A 23,975-nucleotide genomic window follows, 5' to 3' on the forward strand; every position below is an offset into this window, starting at 1 on the left:
TGGTCTATGCTGGTTTTTCTAGCAGGGTAATGATGTCATGTTTCTCTGGAAATGTATTTTCATATATTTTATTAATATTTGTATTATATTTATTTTATATGAAATCATGTTTGTCACATCACATTTACACACGTGCAGGTGAGTGAAAATCTTAGGTGTGTAGCCCCCTTGTAGGATTTAAACACAAATATGTATGTATGTGTGTGTGTGTATATATATATATATATATATATATATATATATATATATATATATATACACACAATATACAACAGTTGTACAGTACTTATTGAATGAAATAAAACGATCATATACACTGTTGTCCATATGTGTACGTTGTTGTGGTATCTTCTGCCCATCGAAAGTTTGGGGGCACAGAACTTCTTAGACCTTTGTGTCTTTTTAGGGGTGTTAAAGTCTTAAACAGCCCCCTGTAATTCACACTCTGTAGACAGTATTATAGTCAAAGGGGAACTCCACCCATTTTCCCAAAGTTCCAAATAATTAAATAGTGAAGGTGTAAACAAAGTCGTTCAGAGTGGTTTGGTGTGAAAGTGCTCCATTCTAGAGAAACTTGCAGAGTCAGCACTGTTCACACCAAACAGGAGTTAATACACAAAATGAATATGAATTCACTGCCTGACATCCGAGGCTCTGTTTGACAGCAGTTTTGTGACAACATTTTTGGTCAAAAATGTATTTTAATAATAGTTTTTGAATTAATTTATGGTGGAATGATATAAGAAGGCAAAATAGTCCCCAAATAGTCCCCAAAGAGGACACAGTGATCACTCAGAAGACGTGTGGGCTCACTGGTGTTTCTGGTTAGTAAACAATCTGGTCTATGTTTGCATTGTAGACCCAGGGCGTCTGGTTCCTATATAAAGAAATCTAAGTCGGTAAATTTGTGAAACCATTTCACATCAAACCAGTCTGAAAGACTTCGTTCACATCTCACGGGCTGAATTACACAGACGCTTTGAAAATTCGGTGAAATTCTCCTTCAACACTTTGGTGTGTTGTGCAGTAGCGCTGTAGGACGCTGTGTCCGTCAGCAGGTGGCGCTCTAGACTCACTTAGTTTAGATTAGTTAGAGCTGATTGATTCTGGCCAGTGGGCTGTCCACGCCGGGCTCAGCGGCATTATAAAGGCATTACCGATGGACAGAGAGACGGAGAGAGTGAACGGCTCCCGGAGCTCCGAGCACTGCGCTGCGCTGGGATCGGTGGGTTCGCCAAAGCGCCGCTGGAAGTGTGATCAGAGGGTCGTCGTAGGGAAGGTAAGAGGGCATTTAGACCACTGCTGTCTGTTCTGACCGTCTCTTTGAACGTGTTTGGACACTGAAGCGCTTAAATGACTCAGTGTGGTCGTTTCCTGCGGTGAGGACTGAGCGCCATGTGCTCCCGTACTAACGGCGCTCTGGGGTGGTCTTGATCTCGTGAGCGGCAGCCTAACTTGTGCCTACAAATGCGCGGCATTAAAGGGGAATTCCACTGATTTTTCAGAATTCCTGGTTGAGATATTAAGTCATTCAGACTTGGTTGAAGTGGTTGAGAAACTTACTGACTTAGATTTCTTACAGTGGTGGTGATGGGAACCAGACGTCCTGATGTCTACAATGTAAATATACCCATGAGTTTTAATATGTTTATATTCAGGTACAGCTGATGGTAAAATAGTGATAAGTCTGAAAAAGTTTTCCTACTGGACTATTTTGACTTACAGCACCCTTCTTGTATCTTTAACTGATTAAACTGAACTGGTTAAAATTCCTTTTAGACCGAAAAATGATCACCAAACCACTGTGAAGCAGTGTCTCAGACATCAGGCAGTGGATTCATAACCATTCCATGTAGGAACTTTCTGTGAGGGAGCTTTTAGAGGCGTTGAACTCTTCAGACGTCTGGTTCCTATCACCACCACTGTGAACAATTTTGACTCGGCAAGTTTCTTTGGAATGAAGCGTTTCACTCCAAACCACTGTGGATGATGTTGTTGACACGTTAACGATGTAATTATGCAGAAAATGTGGAAAATTAGTGGAGTTCCCCTTTAATTGATTCTGATTGGCATCATGGGGGGAATGCTGATGAAGTCTGTTTCCAATGAACGTGGCCACATCCGGGTTTGAGGGGCAAACAACAAACAGCTCATTGATGCAGTTCAGGATGCTGCGTTTAGTTCACTGGGAAAAGTGCTTGATTCAAATGTGTTCGTCTTCTCCACAGACAGAAAGTGTAGAAGATCAGCTCAGTTATTGCCGAACGTTGATGTAAAATATTTCATTCATATCAAATTTGTGTACATGTTTGAACCAAGTAAATCCTATTCATCACTTTCTGTGTTCTGTGGTTCCACCGTTGCCGTTAAGCGATAGCTGTGCTTTGTAACTTTGTGGACCTTCGCAGTTCAGGCTCTGTTTTCAGCGTGGATTTGTATGCATGGTGCATTTTGAAAGTTAAAGGCTAATTGAAGGACACAAAGAACAGTTTCTGGACAAAAGATGAAACTAGTCCAGTGGTGAGAAGAAAAGCTGAGAAGTCCACAGATTTTTCGAAATTAAGATGTTAGCCAGGCCATTCAGAGCGGTTTGCTGTGAAGTGCATACTGAGTCACATTTGTTCACACTGATTCACACATTCATAGGAACCAGATGTCTAATCAGTGGTTAACACCCCTGAGGGCCACACCACTGAGCGTTATTATGCAAAATGGTTATGGATACGTCACCCGATGTCATCGTTTTACAGCAGCCTTGAGATGAGATAGTATGGATTTCACATCTGTCCAGCAGGGTGTTGTAAGGCAAAATAGTTGCCAAATGCGAAAATGCATTTTCTCAGATTTACCACTATTTACCATAATCAACATTGCATATAATAACTCAGGAGACAACTGTAGGTTGATTTTGAATAGTAGACAAAGTGACTATATTATCTGACCCCTTCCTAAAAGCACCACTATAAAGAAACCAGAGTCGTTTCACATCAAACTATTTTGAATTACTTTGTTTACATCAACTGAACTATGCAGAAATTTTGAAAAATTGACAGAATTCCCCTTCGTATGGTACAGTGTAAGCCTAAATGTGGGCAATATGAACATAAACAGCACAATGAACTATTTAACAGCACGGTTTAAAAGTAAATAACTAAATAAATAATGTAATAATTAGAGTAATAACAACAAGTAGCAGAGTAACACTCAGTTTCAGCCTCTAATACTAGAGCGGTTCGTAACAGCACTGAGTTTATTAGAAGTATTTATGCTTACTGGTGTTATTTTTCACATGCTTTCCATATGCTAGGTGTAAACTACCTGATAAAACACCGATTTAGGAAGAAACAATGTAACAGTCCATTGTCTTTATGTTTGTTGTGGGGCAAATTGACCCTATCAGAGTTTTTAGAGTAATGGCCCTTTCACTGATGCTTGGTTGAACAACTGAAGCACATTTAGTCCCTTAGCAACACTGAACCTGAAGTAATTTTATATTTTCAGGCTTGCTAGAACACCATAAAACCTTTGCCCAGTTGTTCATGAAAAATAATGGTCTGGACGTCATCTGGCATGTCGGCTGTAACATACATTAGATGATTTAAGGCAACCTAATGAGTCAGAGCATCTGTTTTCCATAACCCATTCAAATACAGTCTGCTAATTAGATTCAGCAGTGTTGGAGCTCTGAATGTGTTAGTAGAGGCATTCTACAAAAGCAGGATCAGAATGCCCCACCCAGTACACCCCCTGGGCCTCAAAGCACTTGAGGTCAGAACAGAGTTCGGCTTGGTGTTCTCAGGCTTTACAGGATGCTCACGGCTGATTGGTCACATTATTGGGAAATCTAGAGGTCAGCTCTGCAGCTCAGATGATCTTATAATAATATGAACAATTTAACAGGCTGATTTTGTTACTGTGCCTTTAAGACTGATATATGTAAATGAGCTCTGTTCTGATTGGCTACCCTGTATAGCGCTTCATTCAAAAAGCAGTCCAGGCTGAAACACTCCTTATAACTGAATGGGCAGATGTGAATCCATGACATCACAAAAATAAGGAATTTAAAATGGACAGATTTTGCGATGGAGTGAATTATACATTAACAATGTTCTAACAGTGTTTACATTCTACACAGTACTGATGCCAGGACTGCCTTTTTAGGTGGGCACAGCAAATCTGCAGGTAGGCTGAATCTTTAGCTTTACTCTCATGGATAAGTTGGCTACACATGTATTTAATGCTGTATTGTGAGCTCTGATACTTTCATGCTTCAAACAAGTGCATTCATACACCACCAGTTATTAAATCCATGTAACGGTCCTCCCAACATCAAAGTCATACTTCTCATATCTGCATGATGAGCTTTTGGTTAAACTCAGATTTTGAATAGTCAAAAATGTCAGAAAGTCAAAAACAGGATTTTAAATATGAAAAATGTGTTGAATTTCATTTTTAAACACACTGTATACACTTTTAAGAACTTTCTTTATTTTCATGATGTATTGTGTTGGGAGTGGGCTTTACACGTATAAGAAAAGATTTATTATTATCAGTATTACTATTATTAGAGATTTAGAAATGAAACCTTTATCACTGCTGTCAGAAGAAAACCTCGTATCTCCAAAATGGTAACTTCACAGGTAACTTTTAATGTAAGTCAATGGAACCAGAATTTTTTCCAAGTCATTTTGGGTCGTTTCTTTTAGTCCGTTCATCATGAAATTTATAAACAATGTAAAGAACAACAGACAATTTTAAATTATGTCAAAAACTGAAAAACGTCAACAATGGAGATGCAGGGTTTACTTCCGATGTGTATTTATACAGATATAGTTCATTTTCATTGGTGTGTCTGGTGTTTTTATTCTTTCATAAGACGTATGAACGTAAGATGTTAGTCATTTTGGGTGGGCTGCTTACAAAAGTGGGTGGGCCTAGACACACCATGCTCATCATACAGCCTCCACTGCTACAAGATATGAGTCCTTTAACAAAGGTCAGGTTTAGGTCAGGTTTAGTGAGTGTTAGGTTTAGGTGGATGTGATAGATGTTTATTTGAAAGTTATCTAATAACAGCTAAATCATCTTCAAAGTATCGTAGACCATCAAATTAACCTCTTGTTGACCAGAGTATATTTTGGTTTGTCCATCTGAATTTCCATGACCTAATCTAAGGCAAATTATTCAGTAACTGCATGAAATAAATGTACATTTTTATTTATTTATTTATTTATTTTGTAAAAGCTCCCTCAAATTAACAGAACATGTGTTTTATGATACACATATTGCTATATGCTTACAATTTACTGCTGAAAGCCAAAAATCTTAGACGCTCTTTGTATTATTTTATAAAAATAATGTTTACAGAGCAGATCACTGAAGAGACGCCATCTGTTTATAGTTTATAGCCCAGATTTGTGGAAAAATGGGTCGACTTTCAGTAGAGAAAAAACTGTGAGTTCAGCTTCTTTTATTATAAGGGTTTAAAATGACATCACCCATCTATTTGACTGGAAAGAAGACAGTTACAGCTCTCATACGACCCCCACCTTTAGAATGTAGCTTATGAAATATGAAAGTTATGAAGAATATGACGAGGTGCGTTTTGGAACACAGTTGGAGCTGAAGAGGTTAAAGTGTTACTCATTTTTCTTAATGCTTATAAGAGACTTAACAAGGCCTTCATTTCTCTACCTGTGTAGGTAACGCTACTCAGCTAATAGCTACTCTTTGCTTTGCAAGTCATTGTTACGAGAGCTCATTAGCATTACATTGAGGTGTTATACCTTAGTACTGCACGTTGTATTACACCATTACTTCACGGTTGTGTGGACAGACTTATGAAACAGTCTGACACGAGCTGGATGAGTCACTGCTGCCTAGCCGTGCTACAGTAAGTGAGACATGACAGAAAGACTCGCTTTAAATGCAGTGTGTCCTGCAAGGTCTACTTTTCTGCCATTATAACAAAAGACGGGCTCTTGATGTAGCAGCAAATAACAACAATTTACAGGGCTTTGCCTCACGGCTTTAAGTGCTTTCCAGACATAATACTTATTGGCGTCCTGTTTATGGATTATGTGCCTGCCTGATTGGTATGCTGCACTGCTAATGTAGTTTAGGATGTAACTGTAATATTGTGCTTGCGATGCTTTGAACTGTGCTGGTTTTGATGTTCACACAGGCTGCTTTGATGCACATTTCCTGCTTCTTTGAATCGACGTCCCATTTCTAAATGTTTGCCTGTTCATTGTTGTAAGAGTGTTATCTCAGTCCTGCAGTGGTGTATTTCACAAATATGTGTGCTGCACTTATAAAAGCCTTGTTTGCTCTCTAGATTCCGTTTCTGTGGAACTGAATGGGTTGGTTTGTATCTGAGACTGAGATTTAGTGTTATTTGGTGATGAAATCAAGAACAACTGTCCGGTTGGTGTGGACAGTGGTATTTGGTTTGTGGGAAAAGAATGCTATTGACCTTGCCAGTAACAACATCCTGTTGAAAAACAGACAGGCACCCTGCAGTAAGTACTATAGGACAGAAGTGTAGGTTTGCACCAGTATTGAATTTCTGGACCTGTAATGAAAACCGATTATTGACCAATTCAACCTGATTTTGCAGGGTTGTTTAAACCTTACAGAATGTTAATATTAGCTAATTATCTCTTTCAGTCTAATGAGAAACTGTAGTAACATATACAGAATGTAGTGTATTTATCTGTATCTGTGTGTGTGTGTGTGTGTGTGTGTGTGTGTGTGTGTGTGTGTGGGGCCACTTTACCATCCATATAGGTGCACTTTGTAGTTCTACAGTTACAGACTGTAGTCCATCTGTTTCTCTGATACTTTGTTAGCCCCCTTTTACCCTGTTCTTCAGTGGTCAGGACCCCCATGGACCCTCACAGAGCAGGTACTATTTGGGTGGTGGATCATTCTCAGCACTGCAGTAACGCTGACGTGGTGGTGGTGTGTTAGTGTGCGTTGCGCTGGTCTGAGTGGATCAGACACAGCAGTGCTGCTGGAGTTTTTAAACACCTCAGTGTCACTGCTGGACTGAGAATAGTCCACCAACCAAAAATACCCAGCCAACAGCGTCCTGTGGGCAGCGTCCTGTGACCACTGATGAAGGACTACAGTCTACCAGGACTAGAAACTGATGAAGGACTAAAGACCAACACAAACTGTGCATTGAGCTTGACCATGCTTGACCGCGCTGCTGACTGTAATACTTTAGCAAATCATCGCTCAAAAAAAACCCATAAATCTCCAAAACACCGACTTTAGAGGAGAACGAACAAACATTCTTAATGTTTCACACAATGTGAAGAACATTCAAGTGCTTGGATTCCATAGGCAGGAATACGTCCACTGTTTAATAAAGCTTTAAAAGATGAGTTTTCACAGGGCTGAGCTCTCAAACAGGAGCAAATCTGTTGTATAAAGTCAATGTGAATCAGAAATCACAACACATGACCAGGTTGCTTCAGTTCATTCCCTTCATATCAGAGTGAAACGTGGTGTTCTGGTCCATAATACCTGCTGAGCTTCTGCTCTCAGTAGCTACTTTTCCATCCAGAGGATTTTTTGCGCAAAATGTTTTAGAGCTTTAAAACGTTTCGGCTGTGGAAATGGAAACTATCTGTAGTTTTATGCATCGACAATTTCTTTTCTGTTCAGCTTTGGTGGGAAAATTGTTTATTGCTTCCTGAAATGTTGCGAAAACCATTATAGGAAAAATATTGCATTAATGAGTGAAGTTAGAGATGGAACAGTGTCAAATACTTGTGCAGAAAATGACACAATTACAAGCATTTTTATTGAAAAATAAAATGTTCGATGAAAAAAGTGTATGCAGTCGCCTGCAGTTTGCTCAGAAAGTTGATGGAAGCGTTGCTAATTGTAAGTGTTCCGAGGGGGAGGCAAAACACTATATTATGGGTTGTTGTTATTTTTCTCATTGGTACAGTACAATTTTGATGTAATGAAACTCAGAAGACGTTTGTAAAGTGTAAAAGTGTAAAAAGGAGTGTAAAAGTCAGTACATGTTGTCTTTTAAATATAATGTAGGGCTTGACGTGGCTGGAGACGTAAACTAATCAAGGCAAAAAAGGTCCATTTTGATTTCAGCTCATCTTTAATAAAAGCACCTCACAGCTCCGCCACTTTATGGACAGGATTTCCGCCAGTGCTGATAAAACTGCGGAAACGTAATATTAGCCGATTTCATCTGTTGAACAATGTAGTGGTCGGACTCTTGTTTGTAAATACTCAGTGTATTTCCAGTGTAGGATTAACAATAATAACCTTTTTCCCATCAGCTTCACTGGTTGGTCAGAGGAGCTTTGATAAGAGGTGGTGGGTTTATAGAGCCTTTTCATAAGATGGAGGAGCAACTAAGTTGGTTCCAATCAGCCAGTATTAACCCTAATCCCCCCACTCTGTCTCTGTCGCACACATGCAGCCCCAGTGGAATAGTAGCATGTCGAAGCCTGAATGAAGCAGTTCTTCTCTTCAGCTTCAGGACAGAGTGGATTTTATCTATTCTGGGGCTCATCGTGCCTTTTTGTTGACACTATGAATCGGGAGGGAGTTTGGGTTGTGGTGACGACCGTTTTCTCTGGAGCGCTGGTCCTGTGTGTGTTGGCGCTTCTGTGCTTCTTCACCTGCCGACTGGCGTCCAAGGTGCTTCCTATTGGAGCACCAGTGCATCTCTGAATAAGAAGAGGTAAAGTCTCCCTCACCATTACAGCTCTGGGCAGTAGATCGTCTACGGTGTTTCACATCTTCATTGATTTTTTAGTTTGAGCAGTGTTGACAGATTGTTCTGAAAGAACAGTTCTAATTGTAATAGTAAAAATAAAGGTTCCTAAATGTTTCCTGGCTCGTACGGACGTACAGACCGTTCACTGGTGCAGAACTTCTTCGCTATGTGGAGGTCATTTAAAATCGAACCCCTTTTCACGGAGGCGATAAAATGCAGTTTGCTCTGTTTTGGAGGCGCGCCAGTTTTTCAGCACCGCTGATGGATTATATTTGTAGGATGGAAATGTGTATGATTTACAAAATCCATAAGCATATTTGATCTTTATAGGTAAGGAAGCCAGTCAACACTGCAAAAGTGCTTTCATTACCCACAGATAAGAGCTTTAGGTCTTCTTCTATAACGCTTAATGAGACTGGAGAACATGTGGCAAAAGATCTGAGACCATTCCTCCATGCAGAACCCCTCTAGAACCTTCAGATTCCAAAGTCCACACTGTCGACTCAGCTCATCCCACAGGTTTTCTATGGGGTTTTGGCAAAACATTAATCCTTTAGTCAGTGAACCATTTTTGTGTTGATTTTAAGGCGTGCTTTGGATTATTGTCCTGCTGGAAGATCCAAACTATGGCCCAGTTTAGTTTCCTGGCTGAGGAAGTCAGAATTTTCTTTCTGCAGGTTCTTGAGGGAATCTGTGATACCATGTATTGGAAAAAATCGTCCAGGGCCATTGAAAGAAAAACAGCCCCACAGGGATAAGGTGCTTTTCTGCATGGCTGTCTTTGTGCTACGCCTGGGCAATAAGGCGAATATGCTTGATGATTGACAAGTAATGTGTGACCAAAAAAGTGTGTTTGGTAAATCCATGAATAAATATATATTTAGATCAGTCTAGACTTCTTCAACATATTTGGAGATGCAGATATGAACTCTGCATTTAAACAGGAGTTGGTAGATAAAGGCAGTGGTCTCCAATCCTGGTCTGCAGATTGTGACATGTTGCTGCTCCCATTATCTAACACTAATACATCTAATCCAACCAAACAGGAAGTAATTAGCTGGAGCAGGTGCGGCGACTTGTCATTGGAACTAGTCACTGCAGGAACGGAGCTCTCCAGGACCACTGGATAAAGGTGATATGACTTAACAAGTGACACTTAGAATATTTGTCGTCCTTTATGTAGCTGAAACAAACAGTAGTGCAATTTCCTAAGTACACCCACATCACTCCCTTAAACCAGGGGCACCCGATCATTCGCTAGCGATTACAACCTTGTTGGAGAACATCTTGAAGGAACCTGTCTTAATTAAACCTCAGATATCTGGTCTAGTTTGTTTGAATGTGAGGTCTCATCATGCTTAGACCAAAAGAGCTCTCTGACTCTCTCTGAGAAGAAAGTTGTAGAGTTGAAGAAGATATCCAAAATATTAGAAATCAGTCATTCCACTGTCTAGAAGATCATCTACAAGTGGAGAAAATTTAAAACCATTGCCATGTCGTCCAGGCCAGGCCAGGCCACCCCAGCAAATTTAACCTCAGAGCAGACCGCGAGGTGCTAACAGAGCCTCTAAAAAACCCCAAATTTCACCACATGATCTGCAGGGAGCTTATGCCAATGTTGGTGTAACAGTGCCCGCATCTAGCTTTAGAAAAGGTCTTTCCAAATTTGTTTTGCATGGGAGGTGTTCCAGGAGGAAGCACTCGCTGTCTACAAGAACACCAGGGCAAGACCGAAGTTTACTAATGAATATCTGGGCAAAGATCAGGACTTCTGGAACAGTGTGCTGTGGATGGACAAGTCAAAGAGAGTTGTTAGGGTCACAGTACGCCGAGTAAAGTTTGATGAAAACCAAAGACAGCATTTGGTCAGAAGGACCTCATACCAACTGTAAAACCTGGGAGTGGAAATGTTGTGGTTTGGGCTGCTTTGCTGGGTCTGGCTAATTTCCAGTCATAGAATCGACTATGAATTCTCTTTCGTAGTGCTTGAGGAGAATATGAGTCCATCTGTGAGTTGAAGCTGAAGAGGTGGACCTTCCAAAGGGATAATGATCCCAAACACACAACTAAGTCCCCCAAGGAATCACCAAGGATAACATCCTAGTTATAAATGTTTGCAAAGCCAAATTTCCATTGTTTTTTTTGGTCTGTTGCATAACATTTATCTACACATACTGTTTAACTGAGGGTCAAATATTGATATGCCTATACGTCTAAAGAAAACAAACATTTCATGAGATGTACTTCCTTCTTCGCAGGGATGTTTATACACTGTTGCTGTACAAACAAACACATACATCTCCATTTTAGTCAGTTTTTATTTCTCTGGATCATTTGAACGCGGCAGTCGTCCTTTATATTGTGTGAAAATTTGATGATGAATGAACCAATAGAAATGATCCAAAATCACATGGAATAAAACGCTTTTTACACTGACTTACATTAAAAATGAGGTTTTTTGCCTTTTTCTGTAAAGTTACTACTTTGAACACATTTTCCTTTAGAAATTGATGTGATATACAGCGGGTGAAATAAGTATTGAACACGTCACCAATTTACTAAGTAAATATATTTCTAAAGGTGCTATTGACATGAAATTCTCACCAGATGTCGGTAACAACCCATCCAGTCCACACATGCAAAGAAATCAAAGCATAGATGTCCATAAATTAAGTTGTGTGTAATAATGAAAATGACACAGGGAAAAAGTATTGAACACATGAAGAAAGAGAGGTGCACAAAGCCATGGAAAGTCATGACACCAGCTGAAATCTATCAGTAATTAGAAAGCAGTCCTGCCACTTAGTGCAAATTAATATCAGCTGGTTCAACTGACGGCCTACAAAAAGGTGCCACATAAAACCAGTGAGCTCTCTCAAGACCTTCACAACCTTATTGTTGCAAAACATACTGATGGCATTGGTTACAGAAGGATTTCTAAACTACTGAACGTTCCAGTGAGCGCTGTTGCGGCCATAATCCGGACGTGGAAAGAACATCATTTCACCATAAACCGTCCACGACCAGGTGCAACCCCGCAAGATTTCAGACAGAGGAGTGAAAAGAATTATCAGACGAGTTGTCCAAGAGCCAAGCACCACTTGTGGAGAGGTACAGAAAGACCTGGACTCAGCAGGTACAGCTGTTTCAAAGAAAACAATAAGTAATGTACCCAACGTCCATGACCTGTGTGCACGCTCACCACGCAGGACTCCACTGCTGAAGAAACAGCATGTTGAAGCGCGTTTAAAGTTTGCTCAACAACATTTAGACAAGCCTGTGATATACTGGGAGAATATAGTCTGGGCAGATGAGACCAGAATTTGGATGCCGTAATACACACCATGTTTGGAGGTCAGAAGGCACTGCATATCACCCCAAAAACACCATACCAACAGTGACGTTTGGAGGTGGGAACATCATGGTGTGGGGCTGTTTTTCAGCATACGGCACTGGCACGCTTCATATAATTGAAGGAAGGATGAATGGACGAATGTCCCGAGACATTCTGGATAAAAATCTGCTGCCGTCTACCAGGATGATGAAGATGAAACGAGGATGGACATTTCAGCGAGACAATGATCCCAAACACACAGCCAAGGAAACTCTCAGTCGGTTTCAGAGAAAGAAAATAAAGCCTCTAGAATAGCCCAGCCAATCACCTGAGCTGAATCCAATTGAAAATCTATGGAAGGAACTGAAGCTCAGAGTTCATAGACGGAGCCCACGGAACCTTGAGGATGTGAAGAGTGTTTGTGTGGAAGAATCGGCCAAAATCACACCTGAGCAATGCATGTGACTGGTTTCTCCATACAGGAGGCATCTTGAAGCTTCATCACCAACAAAGGCTTTTCTACGAAGTATTAAATAAATTTCAGTACGCGTGTTCAATACTTCATCAGTTAGTTTTTGAATTTCTCATTATTACACATAACTTAATTTATGGACATCTATGCTTTGATTTCTTTGCATGTGTGGATTGGGTGGGTTTTTACCGACACCTGGTGAGAATTTCGTGTCAATAGCACCTTTAGAAATATATTTACTTAGAAAATTGGTGACGTTCAATACTTATTTCACCCACTGTATGTAAATATTTACATACTATTATGTTGAATTTGTATGCAGTGGTGCATAAACTGTTGGATCATGCCAGTGTTGACTAATGTAGGGCTTCCCCTGTTACTGAGTAAGAACAAGTGCTGGGCAATATCTTGCACCACCGGCTGGAAACACCAGTAGAACAGTTTCTTGTAAAATGTCTCTCAATGTTCTGCTTTTTACGAGGCTGAAGTCGCTTCTCATTCTCCAGCTTCTCGTTCCACCTTAAATGGTGCCTGAGGCGCCAGAATGTAACTGCTGCACCATTTAAGGTGGAACGGGACAATTCGAACGAGAAGCTGGCGAATGAGAAACTGACTTCAGCTTCACGTGTTTTTTAAAGTTTGTCAGTTTCTCACTGCAGATTAAACATATCAGGAAACCAGCTGGAGTGATTATAAACACAAATCAGTCCATTAATCTCCAAATTACTGATGTTCGTCTTAAATCTTTCTTTGCCTTTTCATTAACTACTAGGCGAGACTGTTGTCTGTGTTGCTATGGTGACCAGCAGTCTGCGCTGATCTTCAGGGTTAAAGGGTGAATCAGCAGTTCTACATTAACTCCAGAGTTTAAGACCATTTATTGTTAAACTGTGTTGAACGATCAGCAGAGCTTTATTTTACTGTAAAGGAGGATTATTTTATTTTTACCTACAAATCTGATTCTGCAACAGGACAGCAAAACAGCCGTAGGTTGCCAAACCCCTGAATTAGCATGTGGAAGCACTTCGGCTTCTATAGAGTTGAGGGGGGAAACCATATTACATGTTTCAAACCCATTTACCGCCCGGTTGTAGTTGCTGCCAACAAGAAGACCATCGAGAAAGTGATGTCAGAGCTTTCACCCAACTTGGAAAGGACGAAGTGAACTACAAACTCTATCGCAACTTTTATTGCCAAGGATTTGTGTCCGTACTCGACCTTCCAGTGCACTTCCGTTTGATTTATTAATAAAGGATATTGGAAGTAAATTCATTATGGATCATTACAAACAAACACTTTGCTTTAAAAGTATCAAGTCCTCACACAGTGAGAAAAAAGAAATCCTGTATAGAAAAAAAGATGCATCGATAATCATTTTAGAATCGCATCGCAGCCTCTGAATCGTAATCTAATCGAATCGTGAGGTGCCTAAAGATTCCCACCCCTAGTGAAGAGTAGAAAATCTCTTGCCTCTCTTGTAAATAAATATTATTTTAAATAATATAAATAATAAAAACTTGCATCTCCTGTAAACAAATGCAGGGTGATTCAAAAATATTAATCCGATTTCAAAGCGCCATATTTTCCCAACTGTGTTGCACCTATAGAAACCAATCACAATCCAATTGAAAGAGGGGGTCATAGAGTTTCTGACTGGCTCCCTTCAGTCTGAGAGGAGATGTGACCCCTGAGCAGAAAGCGTTCTGCGTTCTCCACTTCAATAAGAGTGAATCCGTCATAACTGTGCAGTGTGATTTTCGTGGGCAGTGAACCTCCAACAGCTCAGAGCGTTCGTCGTTGGTTCCACAACATTGGATGATCTCCGAAATCGCACTGAAAGAGCCGTGAGTGCAGCGACACCCAACATGCTCAATCCAGTATGGGAAGAGTTTGACTATGGTGTTGATGTTGTCCGTACAGCTGGAGGAGGTTCATACTGAGACCTTGTAAAATTACAATTGGATTGTGATTGGTTCCTCTGTGCTTCACGGTTGTAAAAATATGGCGCTTTGAAATTGGATGAATCTTTTTGAATCACCCTGTATTTTAAATAATGCCATGTGCGAAAAGGTCAGTAGAGCACTGCTGATTAAGAGCAGGAAAGGGTTGGACAGGGCAGCTCTAATGGATCAGCAGGCTGTGTCCTGTGTGCTCATAGTGTTGTAGATGTGAATCTGACTCATGACCGCTTTGGCACATGATCTTTCTCTCAGTGATCTTGTCCTGTCACTCTACTCTGTGCACTAGTATTTACTCTGGGTTCTACCTATGGAACACGTGCATGTTTACGTGTTCAGGTTTCAGGCAGGATCTGAGGCATGTAACAGTGTTTACTCCTGAACTGAAAACCGGCTTGGGTGGGGAGGAAATGGCTGATATGCAAAGATTCTGTTTGCTGCCTTACTGAGAGCAGGAAGGTGTACAGGATGCTCTCTCCACCATTCCCGCGGGTTTTCCTCACTATCCAGCACGGGAGACACCAAGTAGCTTCTCAGCTCTGCTTCTAGTGTTTGCTGAAGTGACACAGTGGGTGCAGCTGAAGGGGCTGCCTTTAAAAAAGCTTCCCTAGTGACCTCCTCGTCTTCTTTGCTTCTGATGAAGACGTAGAGGGCTCTGTTCTCTCTGTGGTGCTTCCCTTGTGAACCGCAGCTGCTGCACACCCTCATTGCCCACTTCACACACTGATCTTTGATTGCATCTTCTGAAATACACACACACACACACACACACACACACACATACACACACATATATATATATATATATGGTGTGTTAGTGTGTGTTGCGCTGGTCTGAGTGGATCAGACACAGCAGTGCAGAGTTTTTAAACACCTCAGTGTTGCTGCTGGACTGAGAATAGTCCACCAACCAAAAACATCCAGCCAACAGCGTCCTGTGGGCAGCGTCCTGTAACCACTGATGAAGGACTAGAGGATGACCAACACAAACTGTGCAGCAGCAGATGAGCTATCGTCTCTTACTTTACATCTATAAGGTGGACCGACAAGGTAGGAGTGTCTAATAGAGTGGACAGTGAGTGGACATAGTGTTTAAAAACTCCAGCAGCACTGCTGTGTCTGATCCACTCGTACCAGCACAACACACACTAATACACCACCACCACGTCAGTGTTACTGCAGTGCTGAGAATGACCCACCACCCAAATAGTACCTGCTCTGTGAGGGTCCATGGGGGTCCTGACCACTGAAGAACAGGGTAAAAGGGGGCTAACAAAGTATCAGAGAAACAGATGGACTACAGTCTGTAACTGTAGAACTACAAAGTGCACCTATACAGTAAGTGGAGCTGATAAAATGGACAATGAGTGTAGAAACAAGGAGGTGGTCATAATGTTATGGCTGATATGATTATATATAACATCAAGTATGATATTATTGATGGTTTCACATATACTTAAAGATTTTACAAACTGTATAGATCAAGCCAGATTAATAAAAGAGGAGAAATGCATATTAATCAGATCAACAACACTTCTAGAGCAGTTTTTATTTCTGCTCTAATGAAGACTGAGTAGAGCGTGTTTTTACACTGTAATGTGAACTTTACATTGTAATACTGTAATATCAAGTTTTTATTGTTGTACAGTATTTATTTAGTGTGCTGAAAAATAGCTGTAGCTCAATAATAAGTAATTAAGTAATTTTATTTGTATAACATCTTTTTAAACAGGTAACAAAGTGCTTAACAACATCAGCACAGAAAAGAATAAAAAATAAACATAATAAACAAGGCATATAAAAACATGCAGACATCATCATTATCATATCACACACAAAGACAGAGAGAACAGAGCAGCCAGTGACCAATCAGGTATCTTCAGTTTGATTACTGAACATTGTAGCATTGTGCCTGTTGAGCTGATGTACACATGCCGATTGCCAGGTGCAGCCTGTGTCCACAACATTGCTGCCGTGTCCGTTAATTGAGCTCTGCAGCTTTGACAACATCAGTGCTGTTATCTGTCGTAATGGCCACGAGGTTCTGTTCTCAGGCCCAGTGAAATCATCTCTGACAGGTGATCAACTGGGAAATATGTCGTCTTAAGACACGCGGCTTACATTCATCGTCAATGCAGTGCAAAGTAAGGCTCAAGTATGGGTCCATCGTCCTGCTTGAACAGAGATCAGATGTGGCTGCAAAGTGCTGAACAGATTTCAGTTCTTGAATCCTTTTCATATTGTGCAGCATTTGTGAATGCTTGTGTTATGGACAGCTGCTTTGTGGGGGCACTCGTTGCTGGGGTCTCTGTTTTTGAGCCGTGCAGTGTTCATATTCGGCAGTGTGACTGTGCTCTAAGTGTTGAAACAGATTGGTGGCATTACCTTTGGTGGCTGAAACAGTTTTTCTGCAGTGTTTCTGTATGACTTCTTTTTGTTCAGTCTTGTCTTTACTAAAGCCAATTTTGGAGTTCAGACCGTGCCTTCAACATGGTGGTGGTAGTATGAGGGAAGACTGATTGAGGGAAGGGGGAGAACTCTGACATCTTAGGCTGGAGTTCTGGGCAGTTTCTGCCTGTAGCTGGAGGGCCGGACCCCCTCATAGCTGGAGTAGGACTGGTGTAGAACCCGAGGTGCTCAGTTGGCTCAGTGTTTGAAGTCTCCTCCACGTTGCTTCTGTGTCACAGACTGGATGGGGCGGATTCATGTGACTACACACGATAGTATGCTTTTAAGGGGACAGTGCATGAACACACACAGCGGGAAAAGTGTTAACAGAATTAAAATAAATAAAAAATAACCGACGTGGGCAAGATTACATCGGTCAGAGGTTCTGAATGTCGGTTTCGATTAATTGCCCAGCCCTAGAAAAGCCCTTTAAAACAGAGTGTGTGTGAGAGTGAGTGAAGAGAGAGAGAGAGAGAGAGAGAGAGAGAGGGGGGTGTTCAGTTAATCAGCTTTGTCATGCCTATTAAACTCCTCTGTGCATTGGCTCTCAATCTCATTAAAGTGACCTTCAGTACAAAACGAAGGGGAGCCACAGTCAGAGAGGCTCAACACTGGGCCGTGTTTTCATTACAGCGTCTCTCAGTCCTGTTCCTGGTGTCTTTCTGCTCCGACACACCTGATCTAACCAATCAGCTAATTAACCCTATCTAAGCACATCATCTCCAACATGCATGTCAGCCACAGTAAAGTGGATCAGCATGTGGAGTTGGAGCTTTATGTGTTACCATGTTTTCCTTCACTATATAACAGAAGCTCCATGCAGCCTTTGCTGTTGGATGCACTGTATTGGCCTCTGCCTGAGCTTGTGTTCCAAATCATATGTTGACTTGTTTCAGATGGTAGTTTGTGACACAAAGTAGAAGTATAATGTAAAAGTGTATAGAGTATATATAGAGAATAGAAGTACATAGAGTAAATAGAAGAATATAGCAGGAGTGGGCCGTTGTTATTAGGACTGTCCAAATAAAATTGAACATTAGAATGTTAATCAAGCTTAATTAAAAAAAACACATTTGAATATAGAAAATGTTCATTTGAGTGATTAAAGCCGCTGCTGCAGGTCTTAGTCTCTTCCAGGACTAACAGAGGGAAGGATTTGCCATTACTGACCACAAATAAAGAAAACAACAGCTTATTTTGGCTTTTATTCTAATGAGTCAAACGTTTTCCCAACTTCTGTTTTAGTTCTGCATCTCAGTTATATAAACAAAATAAAATTAGCATTTTTAGTTTTCCCCACTACATTGTGAGACATTTTCTCCGTTTAGGCTTCCAGATGTGAAGAGTTGTGGCTTCAACCTCACATGAATTATCACTCAGTTGAATCACGTGTGATTTCACTACTTTTCCAAGTTAAACCAACAAATATTTTCTACGGTGCATCACCTCAAAGGGGGATCTTGAGTTTGAACCCCAGCGATGCCACAGCCAACCGTAAGTGGGTGTCTAAGGGGAGAAAGTGAGAGACAGAACTGAAATATTTAGAGAACTTTGTTTCATTTCAGAAAGCAATTCTTTTAAAATTCAAAAATATTCGAACATTTGATAAACAAGCAAGCTTAAAACTGGATTTTGATTTCTGATGCCAAGTGACAGCCCTAATCATTATTATGATAAATTATGTAAAATTACATCACAATGTGCTTTCTGAATATATCATTAGGGATGCAACAATATGGGAATTGTGGTTTGAAGTTGCTGTTCAAAATTTTTAGCGCACAGATATATATACTGATACTGATGGTGATACAAAAGCTTTTATGAAATGAGCTTTTATAAAATGTATAAATTATCACTTGATCTACCTGGATTAGCATTACAGAGAAATATATATAAAAAATGATTTGTATCAGTTACAAATGCAGACGTTTTATCACCGTAGCCCAGAATAAACGTCCTGCTCTTCTGGAGTATAATAAATACATCTCAAATATTGGTTTGAAACGTCTGCGGATATTGATATGAAAGTGATATTTTTATGCATTTCCCTATGTATTATGGGTAAAGTCAGCACCTAAAGAACGTTAAACATCATAAAGGGCACAGTTTCCCTTCTTTAACTGAATTTAGTGAAGTTCAGTTTGTGGAATGCTGAAAAACAAACATGTGATTGTATAAACAGTGTATTTCTGTATTGCATTGACTTAATAAACCTCAGAAAAAACAAATGTTGTGATACATGTAGAGCACTGAGAACATGCTAGAACACAGCACAGGATATATTGTGTACGAATGTAGTGTTTAGTGGAAGACTGGAGTATATAACGTATGTAGTGCGTAGTGGAAGAACGTAAGGATTAAAGTGTAACGTATAGCAATAAGAATGTGGTGCAGGACGAGGTTGGAGGACGAGTGCGTTACGCCCTTTTTGATTATGTGTGCTGCCTGAGACGGTGTGCAGGACGCGTCTTCTGTTTATTTCCGTCTAAACATCTTCGTTCTGTTTCTCATTTCAGTTACATACATTTTTTCCCGGTGCTGTTTTCCAGGCTCGGCTGCCTGATTCTCAGCTTTACTGCTTTCAGTGACCTTTAATTCAGCAAGATAGCTATTAGAATGTGGATGTATATCAAGTCTCATTCCAGGACGGAGTGTTTCCAACCTTTGCACTGACATTTAGAGCATCCCTAAGGCTACGTAATTCATTACAGGTTTATTACAGAACAGTGGGTTCTAATATTGTTGCTGAGAACCTTTAAATTCCGTAATAGTATAAATAGGAAAGACACTGCATTAACCATTTAGTACCACCTACTATTTTTTCCAAATTCAGTGCTTTTGATTTTGATCTATGAAGAAATGTAGACAAACCCACTGACAAAATATCTGCATAATTCAATAATTGAGATGTAAACAAAGTCATTCTGAGTGGTTTGATAGGAAATGGTTTGTTGTAGAGACACTTACCACCTCACATTCTTTTAAATAGTGGCTAGAGGAACCAGGGGTTGCCTTTAGGTAGTATTATGCCTCTGCATGTACCTCTCTGCCATGAATGGATCTTAAAAATTATGTTTTGGGCCAAAATGTTTTCTCAAAATCATCGTAAAAATAAAAGTCTCAGGCATCAGACGACATATTTGTAACCATTTAATGTAATAGTGGTGTTAAAGGCTTCAGACGTCTGGTTCCTATCACCACCACTGTGAATAATTCTGAGTCTAAGAATGACTTTACCTCTTAATAATTTATTTATTAATATATTTGGAAAAAAAAACTGTGGAATTCTCCTTAAACATTTGTTAATATAAAGTGATATTATTCCAAATAAATATTCCCTCCTCTGCTTCTGTGTTTCAGCTCCAGGCTTGATTGTGGAAAGCAGCAGGTGTTTGGAAGACGGTGCTCTGAAATCAGAATGACGAAGGTTATCACCCTCATCCTCTTGTGCCTGGTCTGGGGAGGCTTAGGGAAGCCGCAGTTTCCAGGTGAGCATTACTTACACCACAAAGGCACGCTGCAGCTGCCTCATAATGCTGCATTGTTTGCCATAAATCACATTACATCATTATATCAGTGTAGTTCCTGCAGTGGTCACTTCCACAAGTCTTACTTGCACTGGCTTGCTTTAGCTCTAATGACTTATTCTGGTGATGAACAGGAGTGAATGGACTCTCTGTTGCTGCATGACAAAATAGTAGTATTGCGGTTATATTGCTATATAAAGTAATTGCGATATGCCTTGCTTTTTACAAATGCATTGGTAAATCAATAATATGATCTGGTAAGGATCAATACAGAATTAAACATCAAGTATTAAATAGTAACAAAATTAACAATAGTGATCTAAACCCCCACCCAAGTGATGACCACTCCCTCCCTCTCCCCATAGAGACACAATTCCCGTTCTTTAAACCAGCACTGTTACAGCACTGTCAGTGTCAGTTTTGTCCACCTGCGGGTCAAAAGCTTTATTACACTCTTCTATAACATAAGAATAGCTCAACCAGTTTGCATTGGAGCCCCTGTAGTTACTGAATAATAAGCCTTAGCATTTATAAGCCTGAGATTTTAGGGGGTTTATGTCAGTGAGAAGCTCATATAGTGTCAATCATAGTTTTATATCCCTCAAATCCTCAACCTGTCGATGGAAATTAAGAGGCAGCAGCTCTGCAGAAGGTCAGCCAGATGAGAAGATTTCTACCAATTAAAACAAACACAAAAGGCTGATCGCTCATTATGTCCTCACGTTCTTGTAAATCTGAGTTTAATAAAAGACTGAGAGGGTTGGAGAAGCTGATCTGATGGAGGTTAGTGATCAGGAACTTAGCTGAGGAAACGTTTGTCACTAAGACGATGACATTCTGTCACCCAGCTTATTAAACATGCCTACAGAGCACATTCACACTTTCTGATTGCACCAACTGAGATCAGTGGTGGACAGTAACTCAGTAAATGTAATTCGTTTCTGTACTTAAGTAGTTTTTTCATGTATCTGTACTTTACTGAAGTTTTTCCATTTTGGGCGACTTTTTACTTTCACTCCACTACATTATGAGAAATCTGTCGCTTCTTTTTGCACACTTAGTTTTGAGCTTGTTTTGACCTGTTGGTCATACCGACCCAGTGCAGCACACGGTTCAACGTCAGTGCAGCAGCGTAAAATTCAGGGAGAGTCTATTCAACATAAATGATGAACTAACCTAACTTTGTGTAAACAGACCACAATATAGAAATATGTACTCATATGCAGTTGTGACTGACGTGTCTTTATTCTGAATTTATACAAACACATTTCATTTTATAGTAAATTAGTTTTGGCTAGTTTATGTTTATGAACAGAGACCTACAGATGCAGTTTAGTAAAGGAAACTCATTTGTGAATCTGAGTTTAAAGTTTTTATTAAACTTAAACTTGTAAATAAATCCTAAACTGAAACTTTGCTTGTTTGTAAAAAGTGATTTCAGAGCCACTCAGTTCTACCTGATGGAAACTGTTTGCCTTCAGAGTTTTGTGCTTATGGTAATTTTAATAGACATCAGCGTCACTAATTAATGACTCTATTAAAAGACTGGTTTACCAAGAGAGACACTGGAGTATTTTCACCTAAAATGAGTTAATGAAGCGAGTCTTGTTATAAAAATGATAATAGGACATCAGAGCCATAATTAATCTTTTAGTACCTTTACATTTGATACTTAAGTACATTTGAAGGCAAATACTTTTGTACTTTTACTCAAGTGGAGGTCTAAAGGGAGGAACTTCTACTTTTACTGCAGTAATATTTTACCTTGGGTGTCTCTACTTTAACTCAGGTACATGGTTTGTGTACTTCGTCCACCACTGGCTGAGACTGAACTGGTCTATAATCTGTGTACCTGAATAATATATTTAGGACATTGCAGCGTATCTAAAAGAGAGACGAGTCCACATTGCTTTAGGACTGCAGTAGTGTCCTGTATAACAGGACCAGCCAAAAGGAACTTCTCTGAAAAACTAAAGAGTGTTTTCCTTACTAACAACCCAGCGTCGGTGAGAGAGACTTCCTACTAACTACAAGAATCCGTCTCCCAACCTGGATCAGAACCAACCTCTGGTTGAAGACCTGAATTTATTTTACTGCTGGTCCAGTAACCAGCCTATATTACTTTATCCCAGAGTCCCTTTCACCTCTACTGCTCTTCATCCCGTATGTGCAATCTGCGAGCAGGACATGCGTCGCCACTTCAAAGGACAAAGGGTCAGAAAGGCCTCTGGACCTGATATGGTCCCCATTGGGTCTGAAAGTCTGTTTTGCTCAGTTAGCACACAAATGTTCAGCAAGTCATTGGAGCCGTTCATCGTACCATCCTGCTCTAAACGCTCCACCATCATTCCCATACCAAAAAAGGCCTGTAGCCCCGAAGTCCGTGGTGATAAAGGCCTTTAAAGGCTAGTTTTGGTCCATGTGAAAGACGATACAAACCCGCTGTTGGACCCCCCTAGTTTGCGTACAGGATAAACAGATCAGTGGACTACATACTGCACCACCCCGACAGCCCAGGGACCTGTGGATGGTGATGAATCTGCATACAGACAGGCTTTACTTTGGAGTGCAGTCACAATAACTTGCTGTCTTGAGGGTGTTAGATTAGTCAGATTACGCTGATCTAATGTCTGAACGTAACTCTAACGTTCGGCCCAATCAGACAATTTTTTGCCTGATTTTAACCCTGATTTGCCCCGTCGGACAAATTTTTACAATCTGAAGTGATTATCGAAGTCGGGAGTTCAGTTGAAAGCGACTGATGGTGGGATGATCCAGTGGTCTGAGAGGAGAAATGAGTCAAACTTCAGCCCTCCAGTCAAGCTCTGAAGTGATCGGAGGCTGGAGGCTGGCGACATGGCAACAATGTTATATCACTTTGATATTTTCATGATACACGATATGCATCACGGCATTTAATAAGGTTAAATTAAATAACTTGGAACAGACAAAGTAGGACCCACATGTAAGAATACTAAATACTAAATACCACTATTACTACTAATAATAATAAATGATCTACATTTACAATAATTTTTATTCAGTGTTTCACAAACTGTATTGTACTAAATTAAATCAAACAGGCCTAATTATGCTCACTTTGTGAAGAAACATGTAGTTAGTCTGCGTTTTTTAAGTACTGAAAGTATCCATGATACTCAGGAAAATGTATTATGATGATTTATTACAATAACGATACAATATTGCTATATTGCCCACCCCTATTGAAGGCCCTCTGATATTGTAGTATATGTATTCAATGAGTGATCAATACAGCAGCCAGTGAGAGAGCTAGAAGAGTGGAGAAAAGAGGTGAAGACGTGCACACCACATGTGGACTGTGGAGTCAGAGGAGCTGCTTGTAAGACACAGGCAAATAATAGCCGTTATCATGTTTATAATGTAGGGACCCAGAGGTCAAGTCACTGTCCTTATAGTGTCAAGTTTCAGTTTATACTGAAATATTTCTCCAGATCTC

At 40.2% G+C, this 23,975-nt stretch overlaps 1 protein-coding gene across 1 annotated transcript in view; it reads left to right on the forward strand.

Annotated features, from left to right (window-relative positions):
• Window positions 1-1,168: 1,168 nt before the first annotated feature.
• Window positions 1,169-23,975, forward strand: part of alpl (alkaline phosphatase, biomineralization associated) — a 46,658-nt gene continuing 23,851 nt past the window's right edge. Inside the window, exons 1-2 of the mRNA XM_036559573.1 lie at window positions 1,169-1,279; window positions 20,331-20,458. Of these exons, the coding sequence (XP_036415466.1) occupies window positions 20,389-20,458 (70 nt within the window). The 5' untranslated portion in view covers window positions 1,169-1,279; window positions 20,331-20,388. The remainder of the gene's footprint in view (window positions 1,280-20,330; window positions 20,459-23,975) is intronic.

Source organism: Colossoma macropomum, unplaced genomic scaffold (genome assembly GCF_904425465.1).
Source record: "Colossoma macropomum unplaced genomic scaffold, Colossoma_macropomum, whole genome shotgun sequence".
NCBI lineage: Eukaryota > Metazoa > Chordata > Actinopteri > Characiformes > Serrasalmidae > Colossoma > Colossoma macropomum.